This window comes from Lonchura striata, chromosome 4 (genome assembly GCF_050655825.1).
Source record: "Lonchura striata isolate lonStrDom1 chromosome 4, ASM5065582v1, whole genome shotgun sequence".
Lineage (NCBI taxonomy): Eukaryota > Metazoa > Chordata > Aves > Passeriformes > Estrildidae > Lonchura > Lonchura striata.
The window spans coordinates 22,505,555-22,527,197 of NC_140706.1; the positions used below are offsets into that span (position 1 = coordinate 22,505,555).

General features: G+C 37.9%; 1 protein-coding gene across 17 annotated transcripts in view; it reads left to right on the top strand.

Moving 5' to 3' along the window:
* TBC1D1 (TBC1 domain family member 1) overlaps window positions 1–18,314 on the top strand; it is a 99,919-nt gene extending 81,605 nt beyond the window's left edge. For 16 of the 17 annotated variants that reach the window (XM_085577781.1, XM_077782801.2, XM_077782799.2 and 13 more), the window contains 7 exons: window positions 1,380–1,541; window positions 3,156–3,314; window positions 7,562–7,806; window positions 8,233–8,392; window positions 12,419–12,588; window positions 15,389–15,559; window positions 16,517–18,314. In XM_085577781.1, the coding sequence (XP_085433907.1) occupies window positions 1,380–1,541; window positions 3,156–3,314; window positions 7,562–7,806; window positions 8,233–8,392; window positions 12,419–12,588; window positions 15,389–15,559; window positions 16,517–16,714 (1,265 nt within the window). In that variant the 3' untranslated portion in view covers window positions 16,715–18,314. Of the gene's footprint in view, window positions 1–1,379; window positions 1,542–3,155; window positions 3,315–7,561; window positions 7,807–8,232; window positions 8,393–12,418; window positions 12,589–15,388; window positions 15,560–16,516 lie in introns of those variants that run through there. The other variant, XM_085577783.1, reaches the window with a different exon arrangement.
* Window positions 18,315–21,643: the final 3,329 nt, after the last annotated feature.

A 21,643-nucleotide genomic window follows, 5' to 3' on the forward strand; every position in this document is an offset into this window, starting at 1 on the left:
CCCTTTGTGGATCTCAGAATTCAATAATCTAAAAAACCTGAATTGCAGATACATATCTCAGAAGAAGTTGAGTTTAATGTGTTGATAGTGTCATTATGCAATGTAAATGTCAGGCAATTTTTAGCTGTTTATTAAATTTATATAAAGGAGTTGAAAGTACAAATAATGGAGAGTTAAATTATTAAAAGATAATATAATAACATTTTAACATAGATTTTCTCAAGACTGAAATGGATAAGAGTAATTCTATGTATTTCACAGCATACTGTGAAATCCTCAAAAGTAGCAGCAGGCTTATGATATATGGCAGAATGTTCTCAAAATAAGAGTATCTTCTTACCATTACAGTAATGCATCATCACAACACAGAAGTACTGTAAATACATTAGGGCAAATGAATTAAAAAACGTGGTCACTTCATGATACACTATTTCATAAACATAGTTTTAAATCATGTTATTTTTAGGAGAATTGCCTTTTAATTTTTGTTTAATACTATAGATACTTTCCAGACTTTTATGTATTTTGAACTTTTGCTCTGCTTCATTTGCAGTGACTACACAGCCACTTTACATCCTAGTGAAAAATTTGAAACCCATTTTGTTAATTTCTCCATAGATTTCCCACTTTTTATCTCTCCTCAATGCTGTCTTTGTAGCTTCATCTTTGTTTCCATATAGCATTTTCTTTCATCATGTCATCCTTTTAGGAATAGATGACTGACCCTTCTTTCTCTCCTCTTCTAGTTTTTTTTAGTTTTATTACCTGCAGAGATCCATCCAGTGTTGCAAAACATGCTGAATTATTTAGTTTACATGATTAGCATTTATAAATCCTGTTTTCCAGGCACATTATAGTACAAAAATGCCCCCACAGAAAAAAATTTTAAAAGCTTTACCTAGACTCCCTTTGAAATTCTTGCTCTACTTCTAAGCTTTGGAATTACAGTCAGCTACAGAATCATTTTCATTTCTGCCGTGGTTTTTTAATGCTTTCCCAGCTATTGTTTTTACTTTGTTACTATTGTTACGGGGCTGTATACATAACAAATAGATTACTAAATGGGTTTTGTGTTTTCATTTGCTGAAAGTCTTCTGCACTGAAGAGCTGGGAAAATGAAAATTCCTGTTATGAAAGTCTTATGTTTATTTCATTAGTCATCATGTCTCATGTTTCTTCATATTTAGGAGTTGATTAGGAGTAGAGAATTCAATTTAACTGGCCAAACACAATTAATATTGCACATATTCAACCCCAGATTCATGAAATTTTAGATACAAAATGTTTCAGGTGGATAACAAGAGAGTTGTAAGTTAAATTAATCCATTTTACAAGTAGTAAACAATATTAACTGCTATATTCATTATATCACTTTTTAGCATCTGAAAACAATTTGCAGAACAGACGCCTGAAACTTGACTATGAAGAAATCACACCATGCTTAAAAGATGTAACTTTGATTTGGGAAAAAATGTTGAGTACACCTGGAAGGTCAAAGATTAAATTTGATGTGGAAAAAATACACTCTGCTGTTGGTCAAGGTAAACAGTTTGCTTTTTTAATTGTTGAAATGCATGTAAATTGTATCTGAAAAGGAATAATGTGGCCATTTAACCACTCCTTATAACCATATTCTTTCTAGTGCTGTTCCTCAGGCTGCTGACTAAACAAGTAACAACTTTTGGTGCCATCGTGGTTATGAAATGCAAGTACCAGTCCCTTTCAGTGGTAGCTACAGTTGTATCACTGAAGCTACAGCATACATTCTTGAATAACAGCTGCCCTTACCAGGAGAGTATGCTACCTCAGTGTATTACAGTTCTGTATCTGCAAACACCACTTACAGTCTCCCTCACATCTTCAGGGCTGACCAACCACCCCTATCTCCACTGCAGCAAAAATAATTCAACCTAAGGATGTTTTTTAAATGTTCTAAGAAACTGGGCTATCACTCAGTGTTACATTTGCCGTGATTGGACACCAAGGCTTAGGCTGAGTGGTATATGGACTAATTGTGAAGATGGCTACTCCAAGCAGCTTTTTATAGTTCTTTACAAAGCTTTTCAACATGTAAAAAAAGTGTCAAGATTTAACCACTGTCAGAAGTTTAATATTTTTAATATTTTACCTGACTCTGTGCAATTATACAAGCAAATTAAACCAAATTGCCCATTTAAAATAACTGGGTAAGTCTAGATTTTTAACAGTATCAAATCCTAATGTGCTTTGTTACCTTTGCATGTAACTTGTATGCTTCAGTAAGTCTTGATTTCTCCTATTGTTATTGTCCTCCATATGTTACTCATCTACCAAAAGAAAAAAACAGTCCGAAAAACTTCAAGCTGTAAGTTACTTCAAACTGTAGTATGTGGTTCCAAGGCATTATAGTTTATACAGAACACTTCCCCAAGTGAAAGTGCATTGATTTCTTGTGTAGCTGATTTAATAGTGAGGGGTAGTCTTGTGCTGAATTAATTTTACTCTCAGAGCTTTACATACAGTTTAAAAATTAAGACTGTCATTACTTATGTGAAATAGTTAAGTAACATCTGCCTTTTTTAAAGAGGAATAAATTCAAACTTTAAAACTGTTTTATGTATGCCAGTCATTAAGCAAGCCAACAGCAAAACTAGAAATACAATACTTGCTCTCTGATTATCTGCCTTATGTTGTAGTCTCTAGATCACATCTCATTTGTACCTATTTATATTTTTAGTATGTGTGCATCCCACCTTCCTAAAATAACATCAGGGTCTATGCTATAGTAGTGAAAAGTGTGCATTAGTTCTATTGCAGTGCTTTATTGTGTACTTTACACAGAAAAATTTGAGATAAGCATATTCAGACAAGTATTGCAATTCTTGATGCCTCTTCTAGTGCTTCTCAGACTGGATGTAAGCATTAACCTTAGACAGTTCACTGTATTTCTTTCTGCTTTAAATCACTCCTGTTAAGGTGCTGATGTCTTTTGTTGGTTGAGAAAGTAAAAGCACTGTAATTTAATCTACTTCTGTGGTCCACTGGAGGTAGCCGGTAGGGATCTGTCTGCCTGTGTAGCAGATAGGCATCTTCAGTTCCTCACTCCTGTTAGCTCAGCTATAGCAGAGCCCTCAGCAGGAGTACAAATTACTGGTTTAATTGCTTTCTCTGCTCAGGAGTACCACGTCACCACCGTGGGGAGATCTGGAAGTTTCTAGCTGAGCAATACCATCTTAAACATCAGTTTGCAAGTAAACAACAACCAAAGGAGACACCTTATAAAGAACTCCTAAAACAACTAACTTCCCAACAGCATGCAATTCTTATTGACCTAGGTAAGTACAGCAGTGGTCTGAAATTAAAACAAGAGTTGATGGTCTCTGTAAAATACTTGAAGAAGTATTTTATGCCTTTCACTATTTAATAGTAGGTTGTTGGTAAGAACTGCTTTTAATGTGGTGTGAGAAACCACCAGGAGCTGATGTTTTTCCAAGAGGATCACAGCTCTTGTGTGTGGGATACTCCCACACTGAACTCAGTATTCATTATGCTCTTCCCTAATAAAGGCAAAAAATCAATGTCTTCCAGAGCATAGCACTGACTCTTTGGTTCTGAGGAGATGTGTGGGTCAGTTTAAGAAGTCTATTATCACTGAATTTGATTAAATGAATTTTTAGTTAAAAACTCCATCAAAGGAAATTATGCACTGCAAGTAACCAAATATCATGATAAAAACTTACGGGAAAAGTTGTGCTTGGACTGATCTGAGTGATTAATACCCATTGCATTGTTTTCTCTTACATCTTTTCTGTAAAGAAATAGTACAAAATTATTCCATCATAATTCTGCTCTTTATAACTACTCAAACAGTATTTAAGCATTTTTCACTGCAGGTGGATCTACCAAGAAAGGGGTTTCTGTGCCTGATGAGGAAGGATTACCTTAGCAAAGCTGTCTGGGAGCCCCCGTTTATTATTTTATTAAAAACTCAATGTGCTGACTGTCTTCAGTGGGTGCTAAATTGTGAGATTTGTCAAGTTTAAATGGTGACCTAAGCTTTAGATGATAAAGAGGCTATTTTATCCTTTTTTGCAACACTTGGTAAAGTAAGTCAAAATACCAAAGCAGTGCATAGAAAATACACAGGAATGTGAAGGAGAGGTGTGTTTTTGCAGAAGGTGGTGTGACCAGAGGTGGGAGAGGGTGGGGGTGGGTGTCACCTTCACTTTCCCCTACTTGGCAGACCTGCCTGGTTTTGACTTGGCACTGGGAAAGTAACAGTCCAAGGAGCTTTAATGCCAGCTGGGAATGGGCAGTGGTAGTGTGTGTAAATAGTCTCACTTCAGACTTTGCACACCAATCTAGGCAGTCAGTCCCCTGGACTGAGCAGTGCTAGACAACAATCTTTTGTGTTTGAGAGAGATACTTACATGCAGCCATACTGGTCCAGCATATCTGGTGTTGATAGCCCTGGCAGTGAAGGGTGGGACACTCAAGCGGTTCAGTAAGAGGTGAACAGTTTTGTGCTGAGTAAATGAATTGAACACCTTAGCAAAGGGATGGTGCTGGATTAACTCCTGGACAGTAGGGAGCACAGTCAGTCTGAGCTTGGTTGTCCCACGTAGCAGACTGGGGCTTACTGGCTCAGCAAGCTGTTCATATTTTCTACCTGGTTCTGCCCACAAATACATCTCATCTTAGCCATGTGCTCTTCTTGTAGAAACAAATGACTGCATGTGTTGGCAAATTGGTAACTTCATGGTGGTTTTCATGGAAGGTGCTGTTTCTGCCAGGGTGCTATTTGCCAGCCCATTAGCTGAAAAAGGGATTGAGCCCTGTCATAACCATAAGGTGAATTAGAAAGCTGAAGACTTCCTAGTGATTCACATTGAAAAACTGCTGTGCTGCACAGTAACAGACAGCATAACTGGATAGGTAGCTAGAACGGACTTGCATGTTCTGACTTGTGTTCCTTCAGGCTACCAGAAGCATTTTCTCTTAAATCTTTAAGAATCCTTCTGAGAGCATGCACTCATACACCTTGAAAGAAAAAAAATTGTTCTCACAATATAGTGGTTGTAATACTTTACAACCTTTCTCCAATTAGGCTAAACAGGTCTTGTTAACAGAGTGTGAGCCAAACCTGTAATAATATTGCTCACACTTAGTTGAATTGATGCATACTCAAATGTAAATAATGCTTCCTGAGGCCAGGAGTGTGCATATGGATGCAGAGTTAAGGTATAGCAGCTGCTTTGCTGGCCCAATTTACATGTCACAGTGCTATCAGTGTAGGAAATCATCCACCACTGGGTATTTGTTGAACAAGGTAGAAAAATAGGTTTTGTTTTATTATATTTTTAAAAGTACTAGGTGCTTACTTTCACATTCTGGGGCTCAGCAGTATCACATTCATTTAGTCTCTTTTTTGGCAGGGCCAGAGATGTTTGCTCCAAAATAAAGGCTAAAATTCTCAGTTAAGCCAACATCAGAGCACTCAGAAGCACATCAGCTTGTGAGGTTAGCAGTTCTTCTCCTTCATATACAGGTTTTTAGAACTTCTTAGTGTTTTTATTCTTGCTGAGCTTGTAACCCTTTTTTGTGACTTAATATTAAACAAGCTTTGCTGCCTGAATGAGACAGTGCAGGTCTGCCTTTCGACGGTGCTGTAGTAACTTGTCCTTCAAGCAAAGGAATGCAAGCTCCTTCTCATTTTAAAGCTAGAAATACTTATTCTGTAACATTCAACTCTCACACCTTGGCCAGGGAGACCTACTCAGAACTGAATGCCGTGTCCCATGTGACAGGCTAGAGTAGTTACCAGATGGCACAAGGACTCTGCCCCGGGGTTTGTCTTGAAACAGGAGTTCTGATATTATCTGCTAGCACAGCAACATTCCAGGAGCTAAAGGGTGGGGAGGTATTTAACAAGTGGGCAACTAGAATAAGCTCCACTTAATACTAGAACAAAAGAGGTATTCAGATTTCTCCTCTGTTGAGGTATTTCACAGAGGAAGTTTGATAGGGGGAGGATTTTTCCCAAAAGTGAAAAATTTGCTGCCTAGGATCATGTTTGCTCAGACTTTGAATATGTCCATAGATGGAGACTTCACAGCCTCTTTGGGCAACCTGTGCCAGTGTCTATCCACCCTTAAAAAAAAAAAAAAAAAAGTGGAATTTCCTGTTTTTCAATATGTACCTATTGCCTCTTGTTCTGTCTGTGAGCACTACTGGGAAGAGCCTGGTTCCTCCTTCTTCATTCCCTTCCACTGGGTATTTGTGCACACTGGTAACATCCTCTTGAGCCTTTCCTTCTCTGGGCTGAACAGTCCCAGTTCTCTCAACCTCTCTTCATAGAAGAGATGCTCTAGTCCCTCTGTTATCCTAGTGGCCCTTTGCTGGATTCTCTCCAGTATGGCTGTATCTCTTTTGTAGTGAGAACAGAGAATTGGGCACAGCACTCCAGATGTGGCCTCACCAGTGCTGAGTAGAGAGGAAGGATCAGCTGCCTCCAGCTGTTGGCAACACTCCTAGTACATCCCAGGATACTATCGGCCTTCTTTGCTGGCTCTTGTTTGACCTGGTGACCACCAGAACTGTCAGGTCCTTTTCTGCAAAGCTGCTATCCAAATGGGTGGAAAATACTGGTGCATGGGTTTGTTCTCTGCAAGTGCAGGAATTTTTAACTTGACTTTGGTGAACTTTATAAAAGTTCCTGGCAGCTCATTTGGCCAGCCTGTTGGGGTCCCTCTGAATGGTAACAGGTCATTAGTGACCCTCCCTTATAAGGGATCAGATGGAACAAAGGCTCCAGGCACCCTCTCATCAAGAGCAACTGACAGGGGTTGGTTAGCATTAGCCTTACCAGCCAGCAGCAGTACCCTCACACTTCCAGGAGTCCCCTGCTGATCCTGGACATAGTCTCTGTGTGCTCAAAGCTCAAGGAAACAAAGCCCAGAAATGGCTGCACAAAATGCTGTGTCTGTTGGCTGCCTTGATTAGCTGTGCTCTCACATAGTATGTGTATAGCATATGTCATAGCTTATATACAGGTACTCAATTCTTGGTATTGTACAGGCTGCAGGGAAAAAAAAAGGCAAATGAAGACTGCGAGGGACAAGACAAGGAGGGCTGTAACAAAAGACATGTCTACATGAAAAAGACAGAAAGAAAAAGTGAAGGGGCCTCAGATCATAGATCAGATGTTCTAAGTCTGTGCTTTGATCTTAATAGTTGTCCTTATTGGGACAACTTATAGTAGTCTATTATCCTTTAATAAAATGTTCAGGGGCCAGTCTTAAAAATCAGGTATTCAGCTATTCCAAACAACAGGTTTTCCCCACCCGCTGACAGTTTCTAAATTAACTTTGCAATAACTGTAACAAAACAGTGGTAGAATATGAGTCAATTGTTCTGTATTGTTAATTTCCTTATGGTCTTCCTGTGGCTTGACTCAAAATCTACTTCTCAAAAGAATCTACATTTTTGAAAGACTGTTTTATTTGATGACATTTGACAACGGTTTGGGGAGTTTTGTTGTTTGTTTTTTAGTTTCAGTCACTAACTTCAGCTCTTTTCATAGGGCGCACATTTCCAACGCATCCGTATTTCTCAGCACAGCTGGGAGCTGGGCAGCTGTCACTCTACAACATTTTGAAGGCCTATTCACTTCTGGACCAGGAAGTAGGATATTGCCAGGGCCTTAGTTTTGTAGCAGGAGTTCTACTACTTCATATGAGTGAAGAAGATGCTTTTAAAATGCTGAAGTTTCTTATGTTTGACATGGGCCTGAGAAAACAATATCGTCCTGACATGACAATTTTGCAGGTATGATTTTTTTTTTTTAAGTAAAGGATGCTAAGGTTAAATAAAAATGCAATACAGCTAGCGTTGCCAAAACCTGAACTTAAATTGAGTTCTTAAAAATAGAGGGTGATAATCCAGGAAAAGAATACATCATCTTAAATGCATGATTTTCAAATCAAAATACTTTTGGGGAAACTATGGAAACCATAAATAAGAAGACTTCTGTTGTGCTCAAATGACCCTGCAAATGAGCCTGCTGTAGGTTCACAGGTGACCCATCCTCTGTCTTTTAATTAGCTTCCAGGTATTTCTTGTTTCCACACATTTTCATCCAAACATCAATTGACAAATACCTTTCTCTGTTTCTGATAAGTATGAAGCATGGATTTTGCTATTATGAATGTTAAAACACATTGATGTTGAGTCTCTTGTTCTTATTCCATGCAGATCCAGATGTACCAATTGTCTCGACTTCTTCATGACTACCATCGAGATCTCTATAACCATCTAGAGGCCCATGAGATTGGCCCCAGCCTCTATGCTGCTCCCTGGTTTCTCACCATGTTTGCCTCCCAGTTTCCCCTTGGATTTGTGTCCAGAGTATTTGGTAATTCTTCATAAAACTTCTCTCTGTTCTTTCTGAAGTCTTACATGTGGAATCTTGGTATTAGGAGCAGCATTACTATCCAAGCAGTTTCAGACACCCAGGAGAAATACTTAGCTTGCTATGAACAGAAGAAAAACAACAGAAGTCATCCTATGGAGTGTGCAGTATGTCAGTAAAAGTGGAAGAGAGGGAACAAAAGTAAATGACAGTCCCTAATGTCTTTTCATCCTCATTGTTACCTTTTCCCACCTTGTAACCACTTTTAGAGAGGACGTAAAATGTGATACCATGAAGGCAAAATTATGACAATGACACTTCAACACCAACAATTAGTTATTTTCAAGCTTAAAAGGGATGTAACAAAGGCATAATCTGAGAAATATATCCATTTACTCCATTATCATAATTTCCAGCAGTGTCAGCAGAAAATTAGCTTGAGAGTTGTTTTAAAACACACACAGAGATGGCCCTTGCAGTGTAATCGTGGATTTACTCTGCAGAAATACAAGACAGTTAAACTAGTGTTTCTTGCCCTGACAGTTTTAGTTCCAAAAATGTTTGGAATCATCTGGGATTTAGTTTCTAAAGTCATTTCTGTTGCCTATTTTTAGTATCTGCAGAAGATTTCTTTTTAAATTAAATTCTAGTTAGGAATTTACCTTTATATCTTCTGGATGTATATTTCATAGATTGTTTGGTGTCTGAGAAGATGCTGTGTTTCCTTTTCAGTTTGTTTTTCCACTTCATTACGTGGTAATGGATTGTCCATAATTAATAGGATGGATTGGAGCTTTCTCCCCAGTTCTTCTCTTCTAGTGAGAAGCCAGTTTCATTTTCCTTAGTCATTTAAAAGATACAATTAAGAAATTCTTCATCAGCAGATTAATATTTACACTTCCCTGACTTAAAAACAATATGGTCCTGCCTACCACAAATAGGAATATAGAGTTCAAGAACCAACAAGAATCCTGTCTAGTTTCTGTTTAAGAACATGCTAAAAGTAATGCTAGAAAAACTCACAGTGAAAAAGATGCTGTATAGAGTAAAACTGTATGTCCCATGATTAGCATCCAAACTCCAGGGAAAACAGCATGGTTTTTTCCTGAAGAGTGCAAAGCAGATTAGTGTTCATCAACAGATGTGTAGCTGACAGTAATAATCTGTAGGAATCAAATTAAGTGCTGTATGCAAGTGTCATATACTGAGTTTATAACCAGCTCATCTTTTTGTTATTCTTAATCTTTCATAGTATTGTACATGGTAAGAAGCGTGTGAATAGGGCAGTTGACTGCAGTGAGGTTATAAAAGTGCCTTGTGCATCCATTATATTTGGATTTCTGCCTATAAACACAGATTAGTATTTTCTTTGTCACTGAAGGATTGTAGGGCTTTAGAAAACAAAGACTTTGCATTAGAATACAAGGCACAGATACATGATCTTCACACATCTGATTTTAGGTCAAGAAGAGAAAAGTGTGTGTGATAGAAACTGTTGCCTCCTAAAAATTCTGATGTTCTTTAGAGAGAAAGTTCAATGTGAACAATATTTGCAGTTTTGTATTTAGTATTTTCCTTAAATTCAGTATTTCCTTTTTATTTAGTAATTTTCTTAAAACAGTATTTACTGGAGCTATGTAGGTTAGGAACATTGGACATTCTCTTACATTAGAAAGTCTTAACCTCATCCATAAAGACTCTGAAACACAACTTTAAACAAAAAAGGTTAGATCTGTCACTCTGGCCGTGGCTGTCAGAAGCAACATGGTAAGTTAAAATGAGTAATTTTTGACCTATGTCTTCACACATTTTTGCAAAACATACATATACAGATTTTCATTGCTCACTTATTAGAATCCTTGGAAGGAAAGCATGTTGATGCTGAAGTAACTGATTTATAGGTTACTAACATGAGATTGCACTGGCATTTTCTAACAGGGTATCTCTGAACCCCTAGTATTTGAAACGAGCCCACTCCTATATAATTATATAATTATATAATTGTTACAGACCATTCCTTTGGATATCCACAGAGTGTGCTTTTTGCAGGTATCTAACAAGCAATATGTAAAAGAAGTGGGTTAGACTGTTTTATGAATCAAATAGCAAAACTCCATTTAAGGTTTCATTTATCTGTCCAAACTTTCAATGCTTCTCCTGAGCAGCAGCTGATGAAAGTACATGGCTATAAAAGATGCATTCTTTAGTACCTCTGCTTACTTACTAGTAGAGGAGATTTGATAGAAGTGTTTATTTTGTTTCAAGATTGTAGATAAAACTTTTTTTTTTTTTTTTTTAAATCCTGTAGACTGCCAGTCATGCTGACATTAATTTGGGTACCTTCACTGTGTAGTTGTTGTTGGCTGGGAGCCTACTTAATATGAAGCATGGGGAGTGGATAACAAACGGGTCTTTGTTAAGTACTTGGTGTTTTAAATGAGAGAGGGATTTCAGCCTCAGCTGTGTATTACCAGCTCAGTCATACAGACATTCATTAACAACTTTCAGGTCACCTTGAGTTAATCTGCATGTCATTATGGGGCAGGTGCTGAATCATAAAAACACATTCTTTTTAGCTCTGCTTTTTTCACTTTGTGTTTCTAGGTGTTCTTCAGTATTTCCTGTCCTAATACTTTTAAGAGCTTTCCCTATGAATCATTTTCCCACACTTTTGAGTTTCAAAAGAGAATTGAGGCAGATGCTTTCTCTGTTACCACTTTTTAATAATTTCTGCCACTGGAATTCACATTCAGCTCAACACAGAGCTGAAAAATGTTACACACATTTTAGGACAAATGGCAAGAAAGTGTGATTTGTGGTTAGTTTTTACTTGTGCTTTTCTTTCTTGGAGAGAGAGAGTGAAATGAATTATGGCTTCAACACTGCAAGCTCAAGAATGCAGTAGGGGAATTTCATTCTGATACAAATTTGGAAATAGAGTTTGGTTTTACTAAGAAAGACTATTAGCCAGTACTTTCATATGTTCTTCACTACATCAGAGATAACTGTAGTTTTGCTAGTAGTTGTTTCCCTTACAGCATAGTGGTTTTTTTTCTATCTCTTTGAAGAGAGAAGCCCTTTCAAAGTAAATTTATATTTAGGAAATAGGATAAAAAACCCACAGCAGCAAGGCACGTGCTTCAGTGAAACTAGGAGCAAATTCTGACGGTAACAGGAAAGTCAAGTGCAGGGCAATGCTTTCTTGTCTGATGCCTTTATTGCAGACTTCTATTTCTTTACTCTATAAATAAATAGGCACTTTGGAAAAGAAAAGAAAGGAAAGGACATTCCATTGAAAGGTCACTGTATATGGTGGTTTCAGTGTGCTTGGTATGCCAGGTGCTGTCATTGCAGGGCCACCTGCAATATTTACACCTAAGCTGTGTGGCTAAGATTTCAGGGTATTTATTAATATTGTTATTAGCATATTAACAGAAGTGGTTGAGATGCATACTAAAAATAAACACATGCATTTGAAACTTGAGGCTACTGGAAAGTGTGCATTTAGTCTCCTATGCTAAATGCTCTATTGTGGTTTTGTGGCTTTTTCCACCACATGAGAGAAAAACCAAATTTCAGATCTTCAGTTGTGCCTTCAGGTATAGGTTTTTTCTCTGTTGTGTTATGATTTTTAAAGAGCATTTAGATTGGATTTCTAGTCAAATTTATATTCCTACAAACATGAAAATAGCCCACTAAACTATAACATGCACAAAAAGTGGCAACATAGATAAACTTGACTACTTAGTTTGTTGTAGACTTAGCTTAAACTTGAATTGCTTTTTTTTGGTGAAAACACACTAAACAACTTAGTAAGTGATTGTGTTAGTCAAGTGTGCTATTCACAGTAATAATCTTGATCTTATAAAACTCCGAAAGCCATAGCCAAAAGCACATGTTCAGCACAGTGTATCTAACCTCCAGGTCACTCCTATCAGAAGTTGTTGTCCTTTGACAATTTATTGTTTTGATATTCTCGTCAAAATATGTGCTTGCTTGATGTAACCTGTTTTTTCCTTGTTTTCACAGATATGCTCTTTCTTCAAGGATCAGAGGCTATATTTAAAGTGGCTTTAAGCCTTTTGGGAAGCCACAAGCCCCTGATTCTGCAGCATGAGAATCTAGAAACTATTGTTGATTTTATTAAAAGCACTCTCCCCAACTTGGGTTTGGTACAGATGGAAAAGACCATTAGTCAGGTATGAAATAAACTGAACAAATGAGAGGTATGCAAAGGAATGTTCTTGTTAAGTTCTTGACAGAAAATCCAGAACAGCTACTGCTTCAAGCTGAGAACTCCCTTGTAGTTTGGAAGATGTTGAAAACTTTTGGGAGCAGATGACTTGTAAACTAAGATGACTTAGTGGCTTTATATGGTATTGTAACCATTGGTTATTGTCACTTTTTGAAGCCTTTAGTTAAAATTATTTTTTTCCCACCAAAGAAACTTGCCTTCCAAGTTTCATAAGTACATATGAAAGTTGTATGTATGTACATATAAGTACATATTCCAAGTTCATAAGTACATACATTTTGTTTACTTACATACATGTAAGTAAGCAAAAATTTACTTACAAGAGCCTTACTTAATGAAATTAGACACCTCCCCATATCAACTCTGTCTCTACTGGCTTATGGTGCTGGCCCGGTATGTAACAACAGCACCTTTGTAATTCTGTCAGGAGTACCTGGAGCAGTGCAGACTGTTGCAGTGAGTAGTGATTCTAGACAGCAAAACTTGGAATCCTTGATACAATTCTTTTAAACAGCAGAAAAGGAAAGTGATGCAACATTGCTAAGTTAGCAGAATACTCCAGATGATAATGATGGAATATGAAAAAATCAGAAATTATTTCTATTAAGGCTTGCCTATTTAAAAACCCTAAGTGTTTTTTACATTTGACATATAAACTGCAGCAGGCAAAGAGAAGATGAGCTTTAGCCACTTTTTCTGAAGGCCTTTTGTGGTGCAGAACATAGGGGCTGTACTGTGCAGAACTGCAGACAAACCCCAAGGGCTGCTGGAGATCAAAGCCTGTGGGTTGATAAAGAAAGCAGCAGCAGCACAGTGCTCTGCAGAGGGCTGGTGAGGGGCTCCCTCTGAGTTCTGGCAGCAAAGCTTCTGGGGGACACAGCTTGCATTAGGGCCAGAAAAATGACTCCTAGTGCTCACTGTCAAAGGAAGGACATGAGAGCTAGAAACTCTGTGCAAGAGAAAGGAAAGCAAGGAATTTCCAAGGGGCAGAGGGGGTTTTATGTTACTGCCAGGCTGAAAGACTTGCAGTGCTTAGGTGACTTGCAGAAAACCGTGTGCTTTGAGCTGCAGGAGGGAGGGATGCTCTGTTTAGGCAGCCCTGACAGCTCTAAGTTGGAAGTGGGTAGGTAGAAGTGAGTAGAAGGACAAGTTCCCTGCTTTGATCAGGGCTGACTCTGAAGAGAGCAGCTCTTTGACCAGCCCACAGTCCATATACAGCTCCTGGATTAATCCCCATGCTCCTCATCCTTCTGCAGCATGGCCTGTGGTTCCATGCCCTAACGTGCCTTCAGTTAGCTAGATTTCAAATCAAACTTTTTATTGCCTCATGCTTCCCTTCTTTCAGACTTGATGCTTTGGTTATGACAGTAGGGATTTCCCTCCCTCCTCAGGAGCACAGAGGCTAGAAGTGGCACAGGTCATGAGAGGAACTAACATTCTGCCCTGCTGAATTGGACTGCTTGTGTTACTTAAATTTCGGCAGCGTGTGCAGACATGCCCATCTCCAGAGATGCTCAGATTCACAGAAAATGAAAATTACCTGTGTGTAATCAACACATAACAAAAAACTCAAATTAAAATTGTATTTCAGCCTTCTTGCTTATATGCTCAGTATATGTTTCTGCTGCTATTTACCTATGAGATAATTTTTTATTTGACATGTGACAGAAACATTTCATAAACTGATTTTTTCTTTAAGCAACAGTTAAAGTTTTGTAGAAAGAGCAGATAAATGAAATAGGCAAGTGTTCCTTTTACTTTTAACAGGTATTTAAGGTGGGATTTGACATTTGACTCATTTTCAAAATGAATAAAGTACAAGAAGTTTAAAAATAAAGAATGACCCTGGAATTTCCCTTCTTGGGCTATTTTTCAAATACATTTTAAAATCAACTTTTATTTCTTCTATGTTCTGTGATTGGCACACTTGTCCTTTTAATTTACTGCCTTCTTCACTGCTTCTAGAGGAAATTGAAGTCATAGTTATGAATAATTAGAAGGCTGATGCTTGCCAAAACCTAAGAAAAGAAAATAGTAAGTTTTTTCCTTTGAGTCACTCTGCATCTCAATTAATTTATCTGCTTTTAAAATAAAAGTTTTTCTGAATGGGTAAGACCAAGCATTCATCTCAATGATTTATAGTTAACAAAAATAGAAATCTATTTTGATGTTACATAATGTTTTTGTTAAGTGTGGTAGTGTAAGGATAGATAATTTAATTTTCTTCCAGTCTGTAAAAATACTATAGAATAATAAATAAAGATAGCAAAGTCTACTGTTTTTTATTTAAAGCTTTTATTTTACTTAGCCTTACATTTGTACATGTGGCAGGTGAATTTAAGCCACATTTTTTCTGAACTAACAACTAATTCTGGGTATGACTAGAAGGGTTTATGCCAAACTGAGATGTATTAAATTTGGAAAGGAGAATACCTTGCAAAGTCCACGCCCTTGAAACATTTAGTGTAAGTAGTTTTACTGAAGTCAGGCAGCAAATCAGTAGCAAAGGTACTAAGTAGATCCAGTGCCAATTGGATCTACTTGCACAGTAGAATATTGCACTCTACTGCCTCAGGCTTGCCATTTCCACAATAAAAAATGTGAATACCAAAAAAAAGTCCTTTTTTTTTTTGTATGTGTTTATTAAATATCTGAGTCTAGATCTAGATCAATAGATTTTAAAGCCTTGAAAGAGCAATATTTTTGATCTGCACAGAGCGTAATAATATTTTTATATGCAACAGGTATTTGAAATGGATATTGCCAAACAGTTGCAAGCTTATGAAGTTGAATATCATGTGCTTCAGGATGAGCTTATAGATTCATCTTTAAATGACAATCAGAGACTGGATAAATTAGAGAAGGCAAACAGCAGCTTGCGCAAACAAAACTTTGATCTCCTGGAAGAACTGCAGGTACAATTTATATTTCATATGATTAACATTCTAATTTTCTAATTTATACACGTTTTCAGAAGAAACTGTCCTACACCACATCACAGGAGGGATTGGTGTTCAATCTACTGAATTTAAAATGTAGCTACTTAAAAGTTTTATTTAGTTTAGCCCTCAAAGTTTACATGCAGAAGAAATTCTGAGAGAGGGGTGGTTAGAGCATATTCTTTTAGTTAGTGAAAAGTTGATTCAACACACTGCCTCTTCTCTTGTAATTAAAATCATATCAGTAAAAGATAACTAAAAATAAAGTGCTTTTTCGACTTATTTTTTATATTTTCAGTCACTGCTTTATTACTCTGCCAAAAATGGGTAAACTAAATTGCAATGTCACAATTTAGGGATACATTAGAGAAAGGATACATTGTCTATAAAGACATACTTTCTATTACAATTTTTTAGCTGATACCAGATTGTTTAAACATTATGTAAAATAATAATTTCCAATATATATAGTCTGTAGTTTTTTCAGAGGTAGTTTAGCTGGTCTTTGTAATTTTTGAAATTTTTCACAATGTGTTTTCCATTTGCACGTTGCTCTAAATCCTCTTTTTCTTTGCCTTCAAACCTGGTATTCATTGGACTCAGTGTTGACATGAAATGAGGATGCAGCTAACATAATCAAATGTCTTTGTTTTGCAAAGCAACAAGTGTGGCTGGCCAAAAATATCTCCCATCTGACCCTTACAGATGCTTATCTCAACCTGCAGTTCTTTGGTATAAAAGTTGCAGATTTGGTAACTTTATAATTTCATTGATTTGCTTTATATTCTGAGTTTAGTTTTTCATAATTTCTTAAGTATTTTATATGTATTCATGTATCTCAAAAAATAGTTTAAAGATGGTTTCAGTCATTAATGTATTTACCTTTTTTTCCCTTCCCATTCTTTCTCCCCTCCTATATTTTTACTTTGCTAGGTGGCTAATGGAAAAATCCAAAACCTTGAAGCTACAGTAGAGGTTTTACTGGCCAATGAAAGCAAACTGAAGCAGTCCATTCTCACACTTGAGCAGGAGCGAGCAGCTCTGCTGAAAGCTGTGGAAGAGATGCAAAAAAAGATGGGTGATACAGATGGGAAGCCTCTTCTTACTAGACAAGAACTGGATGCTGACTGACCTGCACAGTAGTAAGGGAGCAGAGAAGCTGAGCAAGAAACAAAGGGAGGAACTGAGTCATTTTGTCATGATCCGTGGGGATTTGACGTTGTTGTGTTCATTGAACACACCTTACTGTGGCAAAGCAAGATATGGGCATGGTGGCTTTCCATATCAGAGAAGCTGGTTTCCTGGAGAAAGACTCTTCTCTTCTTAGCATGTAGAAATACTATGAAGAATAAGATGCCACATAAGAAATAGTAAACAGGAGAAACTTACTAGTGTGTGCAGTCATACATAATACACTGTAAATATGGTATGGATTTTTCAATAAGTGCTTCTAGACCTAAGTGCTTTGGGTTTGTTGCATTTTTGTTTGTATCTGGATCACAACCAAGTTAAATAGCGCATCCTTTAGAAGGTCTTTTGAAGAAATATGTCAGTGTAAAACCTTTGAATGGATGACTGCCCCATTGCAGCTATGCAGTGGTAACATTTGCAGGTGATTTGTGATTGGACTTGAAATTTTTGCTGGTGTAAATCCCCTACAGCTTGGCTGGGTTCTGTTAATTATGTTGTTTACACCTCAGAAAACTGCTTCCTGATGCTTGAAGGTGTCAATCCATTGAATTCCAGGAAGCTGGACATTATCTTATGTAACTATGCATAACTGGGGGTTGCCTTCCTTTTTTTTAAGTATGTCAGTTTAGTATATTTCTTGTTTAACTACCATTAATTTAGTGCATTGTTAGTTAGCATTATCTAATAAACATACTGTATATAGTAACTGCATTATTCTTAACAAAATATACTGACATTAATTTGGTGAAGCCTGTGACTCTTGAAGTGTCATTCAAGGATTTCTATTCAGACTCCTCAAATTTTATCTTATTTATTTCTGATCTGCTGTGTGATGCAAGACATCTTTTTTGCTGGGAAAGTAATGTCCTCTGTAATTTTTTCCCCTTTATTTGCTACTCTATGCCCACCATTCTCTGAGAAATCAGACTTTCTGAAGAAGTGGAGTCATTTCAAGAGCTTCGTGATGTGCAAGATATGCTTAAACTGTTTCATAAAGGGTATAGAAGTCCTAATTAGGACACCATTATTTTGCAATGCATTTTTCAAATAAGATTACATATTTTAAAAAGTAAGTCTCACTTTTCTTAATGCAAAAAATAGTTTGCAAGCCAGTTAAAGCAACACTGTGCAATAATACCCATGGATATGCTATTGTTTGGGTTTACTTCAGAATTAGGAATATTGTCATAGTTCTTTTTCAGTTGCTAAGCACTGAGTTCATAGGCACTGGTGTTTTGTTATAGTGGAGGTTCACCCACATGATTTTTATATGTTTGGTTTTTGCAAGTCTACTTTGTATTCACTTAGTATTGAAATTCCACATAGATCAGTTATTATTAATCCATTTACCTCTTAAACTTGTTTTTTTAAAATTTGGAAATCCACAGTGAAGCTTATGCTTCATGTTTAAAATCTTGTCATAATGGACCTCATACTGTTAGATCACTCAGTAATGTTGCATTTTTACAGCATAGTGCCATAGTTCATACACTGACTTTTTAACAAAAGCAATAAAAAAAAATAATAATCTATGCCTACATCTATGTTGTTACATTTTTTGATATTCAAAAACAAAACCACAGTTGGTGGGGTGCCAGTTCAGAACCACGTAAGATGAGATTTCCCCTGGAAGTATGGTGCTGTCTACAGTGGTTGTTAATTTCCATTCATCTCCCTGTTCATGGAAACAGTTGCTTCTATATAGTTAGAAAATTATAAAGCTGCTTGTTACCTATTTACCAGTCATGCTTTCTGAGAACAGTGACTCTAGGTGTCATCTAAGTGACCTTAGTAATTCACTTACACAAATTCTCAGTAAAAGGCTCGGGACTAGAAGTTGAAGGGAAGTTCAACTTTGTACAAGCTTGGGATTTCTTCCTCCAGACGTATGAGAAAGAAGTAATAGAGCCCAGAGCTAGACCCAGATACTTGATACTCCAGCTATGCTGTAGATGAGCATTCTTAAAAATGTGTAAAATTAGGTCTACTATTTTCTGAATACCAGAAATTGTCATCACATACTGTCTTCTATACAAACAGTAATTTCTGATTCAGAGAATATTTTTTTAAAAGCCACCTGCAAATCCATACATCAAATCCCTCAGCAGAAATAGCAAATTAACCACTCCTGGAAAATAAAAGTTGAAATAATCAACATTTTCTCCATATCATTTATACAGATAAAAATCCCCAGCAGTGATGCCTAATCTTTGAAGAAAAGAAAAAACAGTGAAGAAGGAAGGAAGGGGTTCATTGGTATGTGATACTTAGGCTTCCAAAGGTGTATGACAAAGGCAGCAAGGGGTGCAGTGTGTGCTAGTGAATTACATGGATGTGGTAGTCCTGAGAGAGATTAGCCTGAAACATGGAAAGAAGTGATGTTGACTTGTGCAACAAGGAAAAGGCAAGATCTCTGAAAGCTTTGCAGTGAACAGCGCTGCATGGATGGAGGATCAGCTGCAGTGTCATGGTCACCAGTTCTGGTTTGGTTTTCTTCCATCTAGTATGAGTAATTGTGGTAGGTATCTGGGACTTGCCGTGCTTCTGACTGTTTGATGTATTTTTTCTTGCCCTGTTGTCTATTTCCAGAGGTCATTATTTAACACAGAATTGGAGAAATGATACAGTGCCTATCGTGGGAAGATCAAAACACTTTCATAAAGGCACAAGTTCCCTTGTTTAGAGTGAGAACTGAGTCACAAAAGAGTAAATTTCTCACTGGTTGCTGGCTTCCAGTGCAATCCAGATCTTCTAAGTAATGTCAAACTATCTTACTGGTTTTCTGAAAGATTGTTCCAGAAGGTCTGTAACATGTACTTGGTATGTCAGGCAATGCTCTGCCAAAACAATGTAAAATGGGAAATGCAGCCACTGGAACTTTGCCCTTTAGTGGCAACTATTCCTCTCCCAAAAGTAACTCTCTTAGTTCCACTAAAACGTGCTATGTCCTTGCCAGGTACCTCCTCTGCAGGTACCCAGCACACACCAGCTCTTGCTTGACACATGCTGGAGTGGAGGCACTACCAGCAATCCTGAGCAGCAAGGACTGCAGTATAGGAGTCAATATTATTGGGATTTTTTTTCAAACAATAATCTGATAGGGATTGCATTATTTAGGATTAAGTCACAAAACTGCAGCTAATAGGACTCTGAATGAAAGACAGCAGTCTCTGGCATGGCAAAGAAAACGACATAGCTGGTGCTTTTTCTCCTTTGGGATCTTACTCCGTCACTCAGTGGAGCAAGGAACGGAATCCAATTTTTTTACTTCAAGCCCACTACAGTAGGTGCTGCAATTCCACTGTTAAAACAGCCTGGTACCACTTTGTAGCCAAGCCAGGTAGGATACTATCAGTGCCCTCACTGCATTCCCCTCTCTTCTGGAGATTTGGCTGCTTAATTAGATAATGCAGACATCTGTCCTAGATGCATTTCAGGCCTCCAGCAGCACTGGGCCTCAATGCCTGCTGGCCTTGCAACCATTCAGCAGAAAGCTGGAAGAATCCAGGTGCCTCCCACACTACCACCGTCTTTTAGGAGATGCATTTAAACTGCATTTCTTGTGCTTGGTCCTTGCCTGAGCTATGCTGCAGCCACAGCTGCATCTGGCCATGTACCCTTGCTGATCCTGACCTATGGGCTTGGCTTTCCTGTTTGACCTCAGCCTTGACTGGTGATCTGAACTGTTGACCTGCCTTGCTTGTGTTTTTTGAGTATTGTGGGGCATGCCCCTTATCAGGACGTTGTTCCCTCTGCCTGCCTGTCACCCTCAGCCCCTGGCTCACTGTCCCCTTCAGAGCAGCCCTGCCCTTGCTGCCGCCCAAAACACAGCTCAGGTTTCATATCTGCACTGCTGCTGTTTCCGGGGCTGGGCTGGTCAGGGCTTGTTTAGGTGTTTGTGCATGCCACTGCTCTTCCCTGAACAAGCCAGCCTGTTCCCTTAGAGCCTGCTTAGGCACCTCCAGCACAATGGTTGCTCTCTGTAACACAGCCCTTTACTAGTCTCCCATCTGTTTCAAAATTTTATGTTCACATTCTTTTCCACATTAAACACGGCACCATATTTGCAAACACAGTTTTGGTGTTGATGACACCAGAAAAAATGCCTGAAATGAATACATTTTGACTACAGCTGGATGAATGCCATGGTTGCTTGAGGCACCTTAGATCATGGCACAGCATTTATATGGTCACACCCTGTGACATTAAGTAATTTTTCTTCAACAGAGCTTTACTAGAATGGGTGCGTGGGAGGGAGAAGAGCGCTGGCAGCCAGGCCAACCATTGCGAGTGCAATCCAGGCATTGCCTTCAGAAGGCACATCTGTACACCCACTAAGTTTTACATAACCTAAATTAGGGTGGATCACTAGGTACTCATTTGCTCATGTAGCCAGAAAATATTCCTTTCATCTAGATAAACCTGAGGCTGCAAGAATTCTGTGCCTTAAACTAAGCCTTTTCAGCATAACCCAAAGCAAATCAAGAAGGGCTTCATTGTGTACAAGACTCTAGTTATTCTTTTGTATAAATGCATTTATCCTTTTGTCTAATTGTATCATATATTTTCATGGTGGTAGAAAAGCTCTGGGGCTATAGATGCTGAAAGATGATGAAACTCCTCTTGCAGAGAGAACAGAGATGATTAAAATAGGGCTTCTGGGGAAGCTTGTACTAACTCTCCATCCCTGACTTTTCTCATGCATTGTTTCAGAACCAAAGAGATTTTAGAAAAATTTCATTATGTTTCTTTTTTGATTAGGAACAACTGACGAAAATGTTCTGACAACTGATCCTAGGTTCAACCAAATGCCTTTTTCTTTCTATCACTCTCTAGCACTCTTCTGTAATACCTTTCCTTTTGTTAACA